The sequence below is a fragment of the Echeneis naucrates genome, chromosome 24 (genome assembly GCF_900963305.1).
Source record: "Echeneis naucrates chromosome 24, fEcheNa1.1, whole genome shotgun sequence".
Lineage (NCBI taxonomy): Eukaryota > Metazoa > Chordata > Actinopteri > Carangiformes > Echeneidae > Echeneis > Echeneis naucrates.
The window spans coordinates 14,020,133-14,034,242 of NC_042534.1; the positions used below are offsets into that span (position 1 = coordinate 14,020,133).

Consider the following 14,110-nt stretch of genomic DNA (forward strand, 5'->3'; position numbering starts at 1 on the left):
ACTCTATAGCAGTTATTAGATAACACAGTGTGGTTGATGGTGTAGGCGTAAGTTTAAATTTTGAGTGTAAATTCTGAATTTGGATGATTAGATGATTCGTCTGAAAATTTATTTAAATTTGGCCATTTAGGCCAAAATCTCTGAGATGGAAATTGTTCATTGGTACTTTGGTTAGCCACAAAAAAAAAAAAAAGGATAATTTCCCCAGTGCAAAAGGGATTTCTTCAAGAGCCAGACAGGGGCTGTCTCTCATTCATGCCCATCACGTCTCATTCATTGACATAAAGAATGTCCCCCAACCTACATCACAGGTGAAAATTAGGTGTCTAATAGGAAACTACAAGTTTTCATTCTGAGTCTGTTTTGGTGGGGGTTGGTGGGGGGGGGGATTTTTCTCACAAAACAGCTCAGTGTGATTTCCCTTGCTTTTTCAAAGATAAATCAAGTGGAAATCCCCGCCAAGGCTCCGCCCAGCGAGCGCACAAAACTCTGTTCGCCTCCCTCGTCTGCAGCACTCTGCCCTGAGCTCCGCGCACACACGCACCTAACCCGCCGCCGCAGATCTGCAACAGCCAACATGGCCGTACACAGAGTCTCGAACCGCAACCAAATGGATTATAACCTCGACAACATGGAGCCCAAACTCGGGAAATCGCAGCCCTGCCACGAGGACCGTTTTGACAGCGGCCTGGATTCGCTGAAAGAGGACGACCTGGTGAGCGACTTTGAGGAGATGACCGTGGACGTGCGCGATCACACGCAGGAAAACAACCCATGGAGGAATGCAGTCACTGAGGACGGTGACACGTAAGTGGATTTATTTGTCTCCTTCCTCTTTTCATTTTTATACACTTGTTTACCTGTTGTTGTTGTTGTTGTTCGTTTTTTTGTGTTTTTTTTTTTTTTTTCGTTTGGTCATATTGCAGTTGTGCATTTGCAAATACTTTTTCGTAAAATGAAATTGGATTTTTTTTTTTTGCACAGTACTTAAATAAAATGCATTGGACATTTATGAAAGGTTGCATGAAGCTCCCCGAAAACAAGTGCTCTTTAAAAGGGAGTGTGTGTGTTGCTTTGCACGGCTTGTCCACGCGCGTGTGCGCGCGCTCATACGTGCGTGTGATCATACTTTGGCTGAGGGAACATTCTGGGCGGGGCTAAATCCTCTGCGCGTTCAGGAAAGTCCCTGGCTCTCTGCCAGTAACTGATAAAGCATCAGATGTGTCAAACCACAACTGGTGGAAATAACCCGACAAAACTCCACTCTTGCGAAATGCTCCACTGCTCAGGCTTTGTTCTTTCTTTTTGGCTGAAACCGCTTCCTCTATGCGTATTTTTTTTTTGGGGGGGGGGAATGCATCGTTTTAACTAACCTCTCTTTTTCTTTCCTCCCTCAGGCCTCTCCACTTGGCCATCATTCATGAAGCCACAGATTATGCCCTCCAGATGATCAAACTGTCTCACAATCACCCCTTCCTCAACCTTCAGAACCACCAGAGACAGGTAATAACCAGAACCAAACACAGCCCATTGATTTCAGACAAATTAAGCACATAACAACAAAAAAAGTATATAATAGTAATTAAATACCAATTTTAATGTCCTCCTGGCAGACTGCCCTCCATCTAGCAGTGATCACAGAGCAGCCCCAGTTGGTGGAGAGACTATTGAAGGCTGGCTGCGACCCACAGCTGGCTGATGACAGCGGGAACACAGCTCTCCACATCGCCTGCAAGAGGGGCTCCCTCGCCTGCTTCAGTGTCATCACCCAGAACTGCCAGCGCCACCTCTCCTCCATCCTGACCTTCCCCAACTACAATGGTAAGAGCTGCAAAAAAACAAAAAAAAAAAAAACAAAGAAAAGGCAAAAACAGAACTTGCACACAGACCTTCCAGTTACTTTTTGATTATTGAGTTTGGTTTTTGACGAGAGCTTTTTTTGTTTCTCCTTCCAGGACACAACTGCCTCCACTTGGCCTCAGTTAATGGCTACATTTCCCTAGTGGAAAACCTTGTCCAACTGGGAGCAGACATAAATGCACAGGTAAGTGTCATGAACAAAAAGGATAGCAGCTGTCGATATTTCGTCATCATCCATCATCACAGCCACACGCAGGAAGCTAAAAGTATTTTTCCTTCTTTGTTTCCTATAGGAACAGTGCAGTGGACGGACAGCCCTTCACCTGGCTGTGGATCTCCAGAACCCCATGCTGGTCCATTGCCTCCTCAACCTCGGTGCTGATGTTAACTGCCTGAACTATGGCGGGTTCACGGCGTACCACCTCACCTACGGGCGCCAGAATGAAGAGATCCGGTGCCAGTTGTATGAGAGGACGGCACAAGAACTGAGAGAGCTGCCCGATAGCGAATCAGATGAGAGCGACATGGATGACCTGGACCTGTCAGAGGATGATGTTAGTATCTGCTTAAGAATCATGAAGCATCTTATCAGCATATTCTCATATTTATTCATATTCATGTAATCATCTTTAAGGTATGAGATCCTAATGTTTCTTTTTTTTATGTCCTACAGCTGTACGATGACATAAAGTTCGGAAAGTAAACAGAACCATCTTTCTGCTGCTGATATGAACAACAGTAAAGCTGCTACTGGGTTGCTCAGCCACAGCCCCCCAATGAGGGACAAATCAGTGCTTGCCTGCCCCCGTACAGGTCCAAGTCCATATGTGCTGGCCCTGGGATCACGTAACATGAATGAAGTTGGCGTCCTTTCTGGTCAAAGCCGGTCTGCATCACAGAACTCTGTGCCAAGAACCCCAAAAACGGAAGACCATGACCTTCATGTAGTCCTGTATACTGTACTGATGTGTATATACCAGACCTGTAATATATTGTAAATACAGAGATATTATTTTTGTACCTATACATATGTGTGGATTTAAACACAGTGAACAAAAAATGCTCAGAATAAAAAGAAGTCTATGAATATAAAGACCTTGAACATCTAGTAGTTAATTTCCTGAAAAAATGTGACCCGCTTTCTTTTCTGGTCTGTCACAAAGCATTTCCCACTCACAAAAAGTGACAAAGAAAAGCATCATCACCCAGACTTGAGAAACGCAAACAGAAAAAAGATCACACAGACATTTGGAATAGTCTGGGATTTCCTTGTTGGGGCGAGGTCACTGGGTCTCTGAGTCACTTCGCCGAAAGTCCCTGGGCAGAATAAGAGGAACAAAATGTACTTAAATATTCCACCCTGCCCTGGAACTACTGTTGCACAGCAGCTAGGAACTGGCAAAGTGTTGAACCACAGAAAAATTTTCAAGAATCATTTACAAGGATGGGGAAACCTTCCATGGAGAATCAGTTAGAATTATTACTGTCTGAATGATAAGGAAACTTTGTTGCAATTTTAGAGAAAGGACATGCCCAAAATTATGGGTTCAACTTGAACTGTTTCCTGGTATGAAGTAAATCTGGAACCTCTGCTTATCTGAAAACGTGACTGAGTGATCAGGCTTAATAGCTTAGGTTACTGCAGCCTATAATTGCCAACAAGGCTGTAAACATCAACTTTACAGGACTGCAGAGGGATTTTCCAAGGACAAAGGTGCAGGTTGCTGCTTCTTACGGACAACAGAAATTAGATAAGGTGTGTAAACATGAATTAAAAAGGTAGTAAAAAAAAAACATTTTACCTGGATTTTGGATGATAGTTGCAAAAAAGCAGAAAGAGCTTAGGGTTGGGGACTTGAGGCGATGAGACGAGAGAGATGGGAAATAACAGAAGTTGATGACATGGTAAGATCATTTCTGAGCATCAAGTAATGACAAAACCTTTTTGATGCTGAATTGGACGAGGCCATGGATGAGAAGGTGCAGGCACTGCCCATCCTCCCCCTCAACAAACACCAGAGCTCATATGTCAGCTTTGTGAAAGCACTCAGAATTGTCAAGGGAAACAAATTTTCCCCTCACAAAAGAGAAACTGTTCATCTTGTGCAATATATCCGGTGCACTGGAGGTATCTATTTCTGACATGCTACAGGTGTGTTAAAAAAATAAAAATTTTAAGAAAATGAGGTCAAGTCAGGCCCACATCATTCAGTGTGTGTAGTAAAATAACCTCTCCACAACACTTCGGTATGTCATGTGACTGTTCGTGCACTCAGAGCCGCAACAGGAAACTCAAAAGGTAGAGCTCTGCACACACACATGTTGCTATCAACATTTCTCCCTGCTGCTAAATTCAGCTGGTGGGTGAAAACACAGCTAATGAAACGAAAGGTTGAGGCCAGGGGCAGAAATATGGCACTACAATATGCAATAAAAATATATCAAGGGCAATTGTTATTTTACTCCAAAAACTTTTTTTTTTTATTGTTGAATGAAACAGTGGGGTAAATGTACAGCACACAAAGATAACACCGGCCTCCTTCAGGGAACTGCATATCCCATCATGCTTTAACTTTTTCCAACGGGTGAGACGTCTCCGCTCGGTCAGTCCCGTTCTGCCAAGGACACCAGGTGGGTGTCCACTTCAGACTCTGTCAGAATCCTGCAGGGAAAAACAGTTAAACAAATGATTACACAATCTTTTTAACCTAAGCTAGAGATGAAAAACATAATAATTGTTACATTTTTGTTTGAGTTGAATGAGATCAAACTTTTGTGTCGTTAGGTGACAAGTTGCAAATCAGGCAAATTCTCATCTTGAGATAACCCACACTAAATTAGTATTTGGTACATTATCATGTACTTCCACTGTATTTACCTAAATTTGGGGTCCTGCGTTGTGACCACGCCCACCTCCAACTCAGAGGGCTTGAAGTCAATGGAGAGAACAGTTGACAGACATGAAATTGCTGTCTAAAAGGTAAAAAACAGGAGAAGAAAAGCAGAGAGGAAAGGTGTGAGAAAAACATGTCAATTATGATGTCTTTATTATAATGTATATTCATTCACTCGAAAGGAGAACAGTAGTTAAAAAAAGCACAGCTGGAAACCACCTCTAAATTCACTTTCATATGCACATTACTCCCTTATCAACCTGTCCCACATTGGCGGAACAAGACATGGTATACCTCAATGGTTTGCTCAAAGGTCCAGTCCAGTTTCTTTTTAACTTTCTTCTCAAGGAAACTGGTGGCTTCTGTCTGCTTGACTCCAGCAGCAGTGGCCTTGAAGCCGCAATAGTAGCCTGCAGGGTCGCATTTGTAGACCTGGGGGCCGTACTCCTCATCTATTCCGATCACGATCATACCTGAAGGAACAATCATCAGAGGAGAAAATGACAGTGAGATTCTTTGTGTGTTTCCTGTGACCATTCAAGAAAGAAGAAATACTGTCTGCTGTCTGTGGTGAATGTAAAAGAAATTAAAAACTTTAATCATAAGTCCATGTGAATGCCTATGTGTGATTGAAAATTCCCCAATGGAACTCTTCCCCCAACCCAGAACTTTAAAAAAAAAAAAAAAAATCAATCCTCACAACAGCCCAGTGGTCGCATCTCAGCATTCTGTGTGTAGACTTGTGAAATGTCAGCAATTCTCTTGCACAGCATGTCCACCGGAATCTCATAACCGTACTTGTACTGCCAGTTGGCGGCCTCATAGCGGGCTCGCTGAACTTGGGACCTGCTGTCAGCTGTAGAAGGTTAGAGAGGGAAAGAAAAGCAATTAAAAACGTCTATTAAATTGTCCCACATTTAGTGGTGGTTCACATTTGTAATGCCTTAATTAAATAATAGAATCCATGGAAAGAGAATTTTCATGCCAAAATAGCAGATGCTTGGAAAGGGGAACAGTTGGTGACAGTAAAAGCTGTGACTGAGGAAAGCAGAAAGGGCAAATGATGCACAAGTTTAAAAAAAGCACAATAAGGGGTGGGATTTAAACTGGTTTCGACATACTTCACATTTACTCAAAAGTGGCTGTGTGTACTGAACTAACCACTACCATCTACAATAGATGACCAAGTTTCAGAGAATGCTGTTGTGAAGTATGTATCTTCAAAGTGAGAGCTTAAATAAATGGAAATCCCACAGGCTGTCTGTGCTGAAAATAGATTTTTTTTTTTTTAAACTAACATTACTGGATTTTGCTGTCTTTTATTATACAGAACAGAGAGTATTAAATGCCCTGGTTGACTCCCCTGTATAGCATCAACTGCTTTCTCACCTGTCATTCCAGACATTACGCATCCAATATTATCTGTTATTCTGAAAAGGTGGGTCACTGTGGCGGCATCCAGAAGCTTGTCCTGTTTCAAAGGAGGAGAAAAGAATGAACGTGTAATTGTGGCGTCATCATTACTTTAAATGATCTACCAGGCTCCTTAGAAGGGCTGTGCCAGTGAACAGAGTCACTAAAATGCTGAATCTACAGTCCTTCTACAAGCACTCAAAGAAACACACAATTAACTGTGCAAATACAATTATATCTATGGCAAAGACAAAATTACATTATGGAATAAAATTTATAATCAAAATTAGATATTACCAAGCATTTGCTGGTTTATTATTGTGTATTTTCAGAAAGAAATGAATTTTCTTTGAGAGAATACAAACATATTGTCATCATGCGATACATTTCAGAATCAGAATGAGAAATACTTCATTAAACCCCTGAGGGAAATTCTGCAGTTTGGTAGCTTATCTTCTAAGAGTTATGGAATTGTAAAGTCTGATGGCAGTGGGAGTGAAGGATTTTCTGTATTTTTCCATCCTGCACGGTAAATGGATTAACCATCCGTCGCTGTGGTTTCTTTGATCCACCAGGGTGTTATGAAGTGGATGGTCCAAGTACTTTAAAATGGTTTCTGTCTTTCTCTCAAAAGTTTGCTTTGATTTGATATATCAAAGCTAACTTTACATCAACACTGCAACTTTTTCCAAACTAACTTCTCAGACAGATAGGCACTGATGATATCACCTGAATCTAAAATTTGAACTTTGATTTTTGCAGGAGCAGAAGCACAGAGGTGCTGAGGTGAGATGAATAAGATGAGATGAGATGACAACACACACATGCTCAGTACAGGTGTTGTTGCATTTAAGAAAAAGTGGACTAACTGTCATGCATGCAGCAGGATGCACTTTGTTGCACTGTGAGTATCGTGAACTCTGCTAACATGATCACAGCAGCATGAAAATGACAACCCAATATAAACTCACCGGTACTTTTTTCTGTGTTACAACAACCGCACAGTCTTTCCCCCTGACGGCTACTGATGTGAGTCCACCTTGGTTTATGGCCTTGAAAGCATATTCTGCAGATCAGCGGGACAAAAGGGTAAATGTTAACAGGGAACAGTGATAGCTGAGCTAAACAGTCAATGAGTTTGGACAGAGGAGCCAGTAAACAAAAAGACTCATCAGTAAGAAACTCGCAGCAACATTTGAAGAACTGTCAGCTGTGCTCTGATAGGTCATCTGACACTAAATTTGTCCTGAGTCCTGAATTATTTACAGGATAAGACGCTGCATCCAAATGGGATGGGATTTAGGATGAGCGAATACTGCCTACACCAAAACGAAAGTATAAGGACTTGTTTTGATATTTTATAGCTTGTGGAGCGCCGGCAGGGTCTGTCTCCTAACTGTCGCTCATTAGATGACATTAACAAAAACTTGATGTGAGATTGGATCGTTCTACCTGCAAAAACCCTTGAGCCAGCAAATTCAACTAAATTTTACGCTTCAGTCCGATCAACTGTTATCGTAATATTGAAGGCATGCCACACATCTTGGCCATACAGCTATGATGCTATCATAATACAGACTCAAGATTCAATCAGTAGTATCAATATCTTTTCATTAGCTCTCCAAAACCATTACATTTTACTCACTGGCAAGTTGACACTTTGGTAATGAATCAGCTTACTTGACAGCGATGCTATTATGCTAAATATCTTCCTAGCAAGCTAGCCAGCTAACTATTCTGATTTTCATTGTGTTTAAAGCTGTTGCCATCGAAGCAGATGTAAAATAGCAATCAGGACGCCACGAATGACATTTTAATGGTTGGATATGACGCTACTTTTGCTTTGGCGGGTTTTTATTTAACAGCTAGAAGCCAAGCTAAGCGAACCATGACAGGGCATTTAGCTAGCTAGCAAGTAAGTGAGCTTTCGAACCGGCTTCTGTCCGAACACATGCGGATACTGACCGACTTGATAAAGTCTTCCTTCCGGAGAGAAGATGGTAATGTGTCGATCAAACCCTGCACTTGAGCCTCGGGACATTTTTTACAAGGTTAAGTCAACCGAGAAGTTCGTCCAAACGAATTTCCAAGCAGATTTTACTTCATGCACAATATCTCCACCCGGAAGTCGAACCGGAGATTTCCGAACTGCATCCGGTGCGAGGGGCCTGCTTGGTTTCCATGGTGATATAACATCACCTTCCTGTGTGTTCAAGTATTTCAGGCAAAAATCGCATATATTTAAAAAAATAAAAGTACTTAAGTGTTTCCCTTTTGTACTGATTTATATCTCTACTCTAATACTACCAGTTTCAGTTTTAGGTTGCTTTATTTGATGGTTACAGAGCAGTAGTTTCGTATTTTAGCATCTTACAAGTCTAAAAATAGTGAACGGTTGTCAGCAGGGGAAACAATAATAATTAGTATTTTATAATTTTTTGTTAGCTTGTACAGCATGTGTTCGGTTGTGCTGTTTTTTGTGTTTTCACTGTGACTGAGCACATGCTGACTTTTCCCATTGTTGTGGGAAAAGCACAGGTGTCAATAACAACCGTTCACTGCTAATCCAATCTATTCCATAACTTACATCTGTGATTTTCCTACAGTCAAATAGCAAAGTGTCTGTTGTGAAAATGGCCTTGTACAGTACCTGTAGAGGTGCATCTTTATTCAGATCTTTGCATTACTGCTGTGCAAGTAAACCGTATAAGGTCTCACTTCCAGGGATTAAGGCGATTAGACTGCTTCCTGTTGCTCAGAGAATAGACTTTAAAACAGCTCTACTTGTGTACAAGTCTCTTCATGGTCTAGCACCAAAGTACATCTCTGACATGTTAGAGCCATATGAACCCTCTCGGGCTCTGAGAACCTCAGGGAGTGGTCTCCTGGTGGTGCCCAGAGTCAGGACTAAACATGGTGAGGCTGCATTCCACTGTTATGCTGCTAATGTCTGGAACAGTCTTTCAGAAGATGTGAGACAGGCCTCAACTCTGACAACGTTTAAATCCAGGCTGAAAACAGTTCCATTTAGGTGTGTATATGACAACTGAAAGTCATTTATCTGTGCTTTTTTTAGTTTTTAATTCATTCAATGATTATTTTGCGTTTTATGTAATGGTTATATCTGCCTTCTTGTAATTTTATTTTTCTGTGTCTGTAAAGCACCTTGAGTTACCCTGGGTACGAATTGTGCACTATAAATAAACTTGCCTTGCCTTGCCTTATTAAGTTGTAAATGCTAAATGGAGAAACACCTTACAGTGTAATTCATTATATAACCAGCCATGATTACCTGCTAAAAATGGCGTGTCTAATAAAGTTTTAAAAAAGTCTACTGCTGGAAATCTCCAAAAGGTGACATATGTAACATGTAGGATACCATGAGTTGAACATTCATTGGAAATAAGGAAAGTTATTATGTATAAATATAAATTGAATTGATACTAGTGGGTAGTTAGTTTATTTTCAAGCCTTAGTGTCTATTTTGCTATCTAACATCCGGCATTTACAAACAATGTAACTATTATATTACTCTTATTTTTTTCCCTGGCATATACACACCAACGTAAACTCTGCATGTCCTGTATTTGAAAGCTAACATTGCAACTGTTTATCAGAAGCCAAGTGATTTCACTTTTTTTACTTTTCCACATTATATAACAAGCCACGCGAACATGATGCCAACTTTTAACTGGAACATGAAATCTTTTTTTGCTTTATAATTAGTGGAACAAAACCATTGACGAATTAATTTCATAGGTATTCAATTCCTATTTTCTTCTTCCTGAAAAAAATGTGCAAGTGTGTATGTGTCATCTAGGATTTCCCCTTCTGTCTCCAGGTAGCTGATACAGCAGAATAGAGGATGTTTGCTTCCTCTTAATACGTTAGCAACATATTCATGTCATGACTCATACAGGTTATCATGAGTGTATCATGAGCAGTGATATAAAGTTGCATCTATGTCTGCGAAGCAAGGGTTATCTTATAAAATCACTTCCTTTGGTTAATGAAAAAAAAAGTCCCATTCTTTGTTCGTATATCATTATTCAATTTTTAAAAACAATCCAGTCTATGATAAGATCACTGTTGACGTGTGTGAAAGTTTTGGCTTTTAACCAATCAACTCAACCAAATATAACCAAATTACATACCATGAATGCAATGAGGTCTTTACAACAGTCACTCATTTAAAATGTATGCAAAATCCAGGATTGCAAAATATTAGTCTACACCTGCACAGCCACGTACACTGTTTCATACTTACAAGCATAAGAGAATAAATGCAGTTTGGGATATTCTTTAGAAAACAAACACATGTATAAGTTGTACAACTGATATATGTACATATGAATTTCATTGACTGATTCATTGAGTTTCTTTACAAATCCATGATAAATAATATTAATAAATATATTATGTATAGTTTCTTTATAAAGTGGATGGGAAAGCTGAGAGCAATGACAGGCACAGTAAAACTTCACAATGGTGTAAAGGTTCAAAGTAAAAGGGGAAAAAAAAGAAAAATATAAGATAAAAGAGACATATATATATATAATAGAAGGAGTATGCAATAGAATGAATAAAGGAGTTTAAACCAATCCATTAATTATTATTATTATTAATTTATCATGTATTTTATGGCCATTTCTAAGACATAAATGACTAAAAGGAAAAGCTTTACTATGCTTCGGTCTTTCACAGCAAACCCCCCTCACCACCACCAGTAATGCCCCTGCATCCTGATACCGCTCACTTTCCTCCCACTTTCCTCTTACCCACCCCTACTTTTTCTTTCTTTCCTCCAGCTTTGGTTATTACTCTACCCAAGTGTACGGCTCAATCATACTGTACCAGTGTATCATTTGCAACCTGTAGTCATATTTGAAACCAGAAAGACCCCCACCCCCAGATCTGAGACAGGAAGTGTAGGACTGCTCTTGGAGTACGGGGGGATCTCCGTTATGCTTGAAAATATAATTTTACATTGCATGCTCTGGCTAATGTTTTCCAAGCACAGAAGTTCAGAAGTGTAGCAATAAAGGAAACATTAGTACGATGAAGCATACTCTCATTATTTATGTTGACTCATGTATGTATAAACATTTGAACAGTTTTAATTCCTTCAATGTCTGCTGACATTTTTATTTGAATATTTAAAATTTCCCAAATACATTTCTTTGAAGCTGTCATTGACAAAAAAAAAAAAAAAAAGCAAAAAAAAAAAAACAAAAAAAAAAACGTAAGACATCATCTCATTGCATTTTAACTCCCAGAATTAAACATGAAGTTTCTAAGAATCTGGATACAGTGAACTGAATGCAGTCAAAAGTTCATCTGAAGTGAATTAAATTTTGGGCGATCCAAATGTGATAAATGAGTACACAGCTTGTGTGTGATAAAAATGTTTTTTTCTTGCTTCCCTTACTACAGACAACTTCTTTAGAATCTGTATGTCTTTCCTAGAGAACTATCTAGTGGTTTGTCATTGCAAAAAAAAAAAAAAAAAAAAAAAAAAAAAAAAAACTGGTTGCACAGTAGCCTCAAGGTGTGTTGCAATTTGGCTTGTTGTGCTTCTTTTGAAATCTTTAAGGTATGAGAGTGAAATGTAAAATATGTAGGGGAATTTAAATTTGATAGGATCTTGTCATTCAGGACCAGTTACATAGCAGTGACACAGCAAAATGCAAAGAGCTTTAGGGTGCAATGACCTAGGAGCTCAAAACCAAACCAACCGGGGAGTTTACGCAGACTAATGTGTATTTAACGTGTGGTTTAAAGACAGAGGGAACATATGCTTCACACTGCAGCACAAATCACACGGCAGACTTTTAAAGTAAAAATCATGCCTGAGTCATATTATAGATGACGCAAACCCCAAGCTATTGAACCAATGTTGTAAATTATCGGTGGATGTTTTATGAGCAAACTCTTCTCAAAAAAGAAATTTGACACAGAGTCTGGGTAGCACAGAATGGTATTGTCTCCTACTGCAGCATTTGTTTATCTGATCAGATTCCAGCTTGGTCAAGTTGACCATAAATCACCTTTCAAAATATCCTTTTTTTTTTTCTGAAGAACTTGCCAGGAAATTTTGCTCTTGGGCTTTATTTTTGGGATATCTTGTCCATCTTCCACTTATGTTCTCTAACGGTGACATTGTTGCTTTTATAACCAATTCCCTTCAGTGCCGCTCTGATGACCCTCCAAATAAATATTGCGTTAAGACTTCCAGAAACTGGAGGACAGGAAAAACAAAAAAGGACTTATTTACCTCAATTAGAGAGCAAAACACAACACAGCGTTTGCGCAACTGCTACGCCGACAACCCTCTTGCTGCAGATATACAAAGTCAGAACTGGACATTAAATCACACAGAAATGGAGATTTGTGTAAAGGAGTAAAAAGACATGATGGGAGAATGAATACAAATCATGATCAGATTACTGCTGCATATCACACTTGGGTCTGCAGTGTGGACATTTCCACCTGGTATTAACACAGAATCTGAAACAGGATCTAGTGAAGAAGAGTTCCTAGGAAAAAAAAAAAAAAAAAAGCAACAACACATAATGCAAGGTGTACATGCATGATAGGATTATCTAGAATTTACCTGGTGAAGGTATGAGTTTGCATTGTGGTTGTATCTCACCTCATCTGTACAGAGAAATTACCCCTTAATGTGCTGAATCAATTGTGAAAGTAACAGGAGGAAATATTCATTTAATATCTTAAGGGAGTGATACATCCATTTAATATTTCAGCTCGATAGAGTTGGAGCACTTGAGAAAGAGAAATTTAATGGTCAAAACTGATGCAGCCAAGCCCAAGATATATGGACTTTTAGTCTGGAGAATGAGTCAAGTTCCAAAAACACTTGATCCCACATTTTCCAAAAACTCAATTCAGCCCACGTCTGGCAAAATCCATAACTCCAGTTTGTGTCGGTCAAGCTTTTCCTTTTCAGACTTTGGAAAGCTCCTTCCAGAGCTTCAAGGGAAATTATACAAATGTTTTCACAGGCTGAGTGGCACTTCCCATCAAAAGTGTGTAAATGTGTAAATTTGCTGTTAATGTTGTGAATACTTCACATTATAGGCCATAGTTCAAACTTGAAAAACTGAAGTGTGTAATATCAACAGCTCAATAACAAACGGTACATAATGACCGTCGGGAACAGTGGTATTACTGTGCTGAGTCTCATGCAGTGTAAAGAAACTTCTGGGTTAATGTGGTTGATGCATTATAATACTCATGCAGTCAGCTGAGATATCCATAAGGCAGCGTTTGAATCAGATAAATGTCGGATGGAAAATTGGACATTTAACTTTGATGGTCATATGGCGCATTGACTTTTAGTGCTGAATAAAAGTTATGGCTCTACAATTACACTCTATGCTTTGCCATGTGCCTTTTCTGCTTTTTGTCATACACGAACATAAAGTGGTAAGAAATAAAAGATTCTATCTAGCAACGCGTGCTCTGAACATTTTGTATCTCAGGTTTCAGTAGTGATTTAAGCTCTTTCAAGATGCTGTATCATGATAGCAAGAAGAAAGGCACAGTACGGTTCAGCGAGACTCAGAAGAGAGATGCTGACTGCATTTTTGCCCTCTTCCTATAAAATCCAAGTTTATGAATGGATAGTGACCTTTCTGTGTGAACTCCACAGGGGCAGGTGTCTGTGGTCACCACCTAAACAGAAGGTGAACTCTTTTCTCTGTGTCTCTACACAGATTGTTCTGAAATATAAGAATATGAAAAAACCCACATGGCTGGTGGTGAGTGAGCGCAATTGCTGTTTTAAACAGCCATCTTACTCCCACATACATCCTCTTGTCCCTGAATGTAACCACAAAGCCCTCCTGCAGCATGGATGGGTTGGATTTGATTCTATTCTCAAGTCTAACTAGAATAGACTTCACATATGCACATTGCCTCAG

At 39.7% G+C, this 14,110-nt stretch overlaps 2 protein-coding genes across 2 annotated transcripts; one reads left to right on the forward strand and one right to left on the reverse strand.

Moving 5' to 3' along the window:
* The first annotated feature begins 520 nt into the window (after positions 1-520).
* nfkbiaa (nuclear factor of kappa light polypeptide gene enhancer in B-cells inhibitor, alpha a) lies at positions 521-2,962 on the forward strand. Its single transcript, XM_029496121.1, has 6 exons — positions 521-807; positions 1,398-1,503; positions 1,614-1,821; positions 1,956-2,044; positions 2,154-2,414; positions 2,534-2,962. The coding sequence occupies exons 1-6, from the start codon at positions 578-580 to the stop codon at positions 2,561-2,563; spliced, it is 924 nt and encodes a 307-aa protein (XP_029351981.1). The 5' UTR covers positions 521-577; the 3' UTR covers positions 2,564-2,962.
* Positions 2,963-4,304: 1,342 nt separating this feature from the next.
* On the reverse strand, positions 4,305-8,300 carry psma6b (proteasome 20S subunit alpha 6b). The gene is made up of 7 exons (XM_029496221.1): positions 8,133-8,300; positions 7,139-7,233; positions 6,144-6,225; positions 5,455-5,610; positions 5,049-5,227; positions 4,739-4,833; positions 4,305-4,522 (listed from the first exon to the last, which is right to left on the reverse strand). Exons 1-7 carry the CDS (start codon positions 8,206-8,208, stop codon positions 4,465-4,467), a joined length of 741 nt encoding a protein of 246 aa, XP_029352081.1. The 5' UTR covers positions 8,209-8,300; the 3' UTR covers positions 4,305-4,464.
* Between the last annotated feature and the right edge of the window lie 5,810 nt (positions 8,301-14,110).

Excerpts from the sequence above, each read along its gene's own strand:
- nfkbiaa (XM_029496121.1), top strand. The coding sequence starts at position 578 with ATGGCCGTACACAGAGTCTCGAACCGCAACCAAATGGATTATAACCTC. Across the intron at positions 808-1,397 it reads GTCACTGAGGACGGTGACAC|GCCTCTCCACTTGGCCATCA; the intron begins GTAAGTGGATTT and ends TTCCTCCCTCAG. Across the intron at positions 1,504-1,613 it reads TTCAGAACCACCAGAGACAG|ACTGCCCTCCATCTAGCAGT; the intron begins GTAATAACCAGA and ends TCCTCCTGGCAG.
- psma6b (XM_029496221.1), bottom strand. The coding sequence starts at position 8,208 with ATGTCCCGAGGCTCAAGTGCAGGGTTTGATCGACACATTACCATCTTC. Across the intron at positions 7,234-8,132 it reads AGGAAGACTTTATCAAGTCG|AATATGCTTTCAAGGCCATA; the intron begins GTCAGTATCCGC and ends GCTGATCTGCAG. Across the intron at positions 6,226-7,138 it reads TAACACAGAAAAAAGTACCG|GACAAGCTTCTGGATGCCGC; the intron begins GTGAGTTTATAT and ends CCTTTGAAACAG.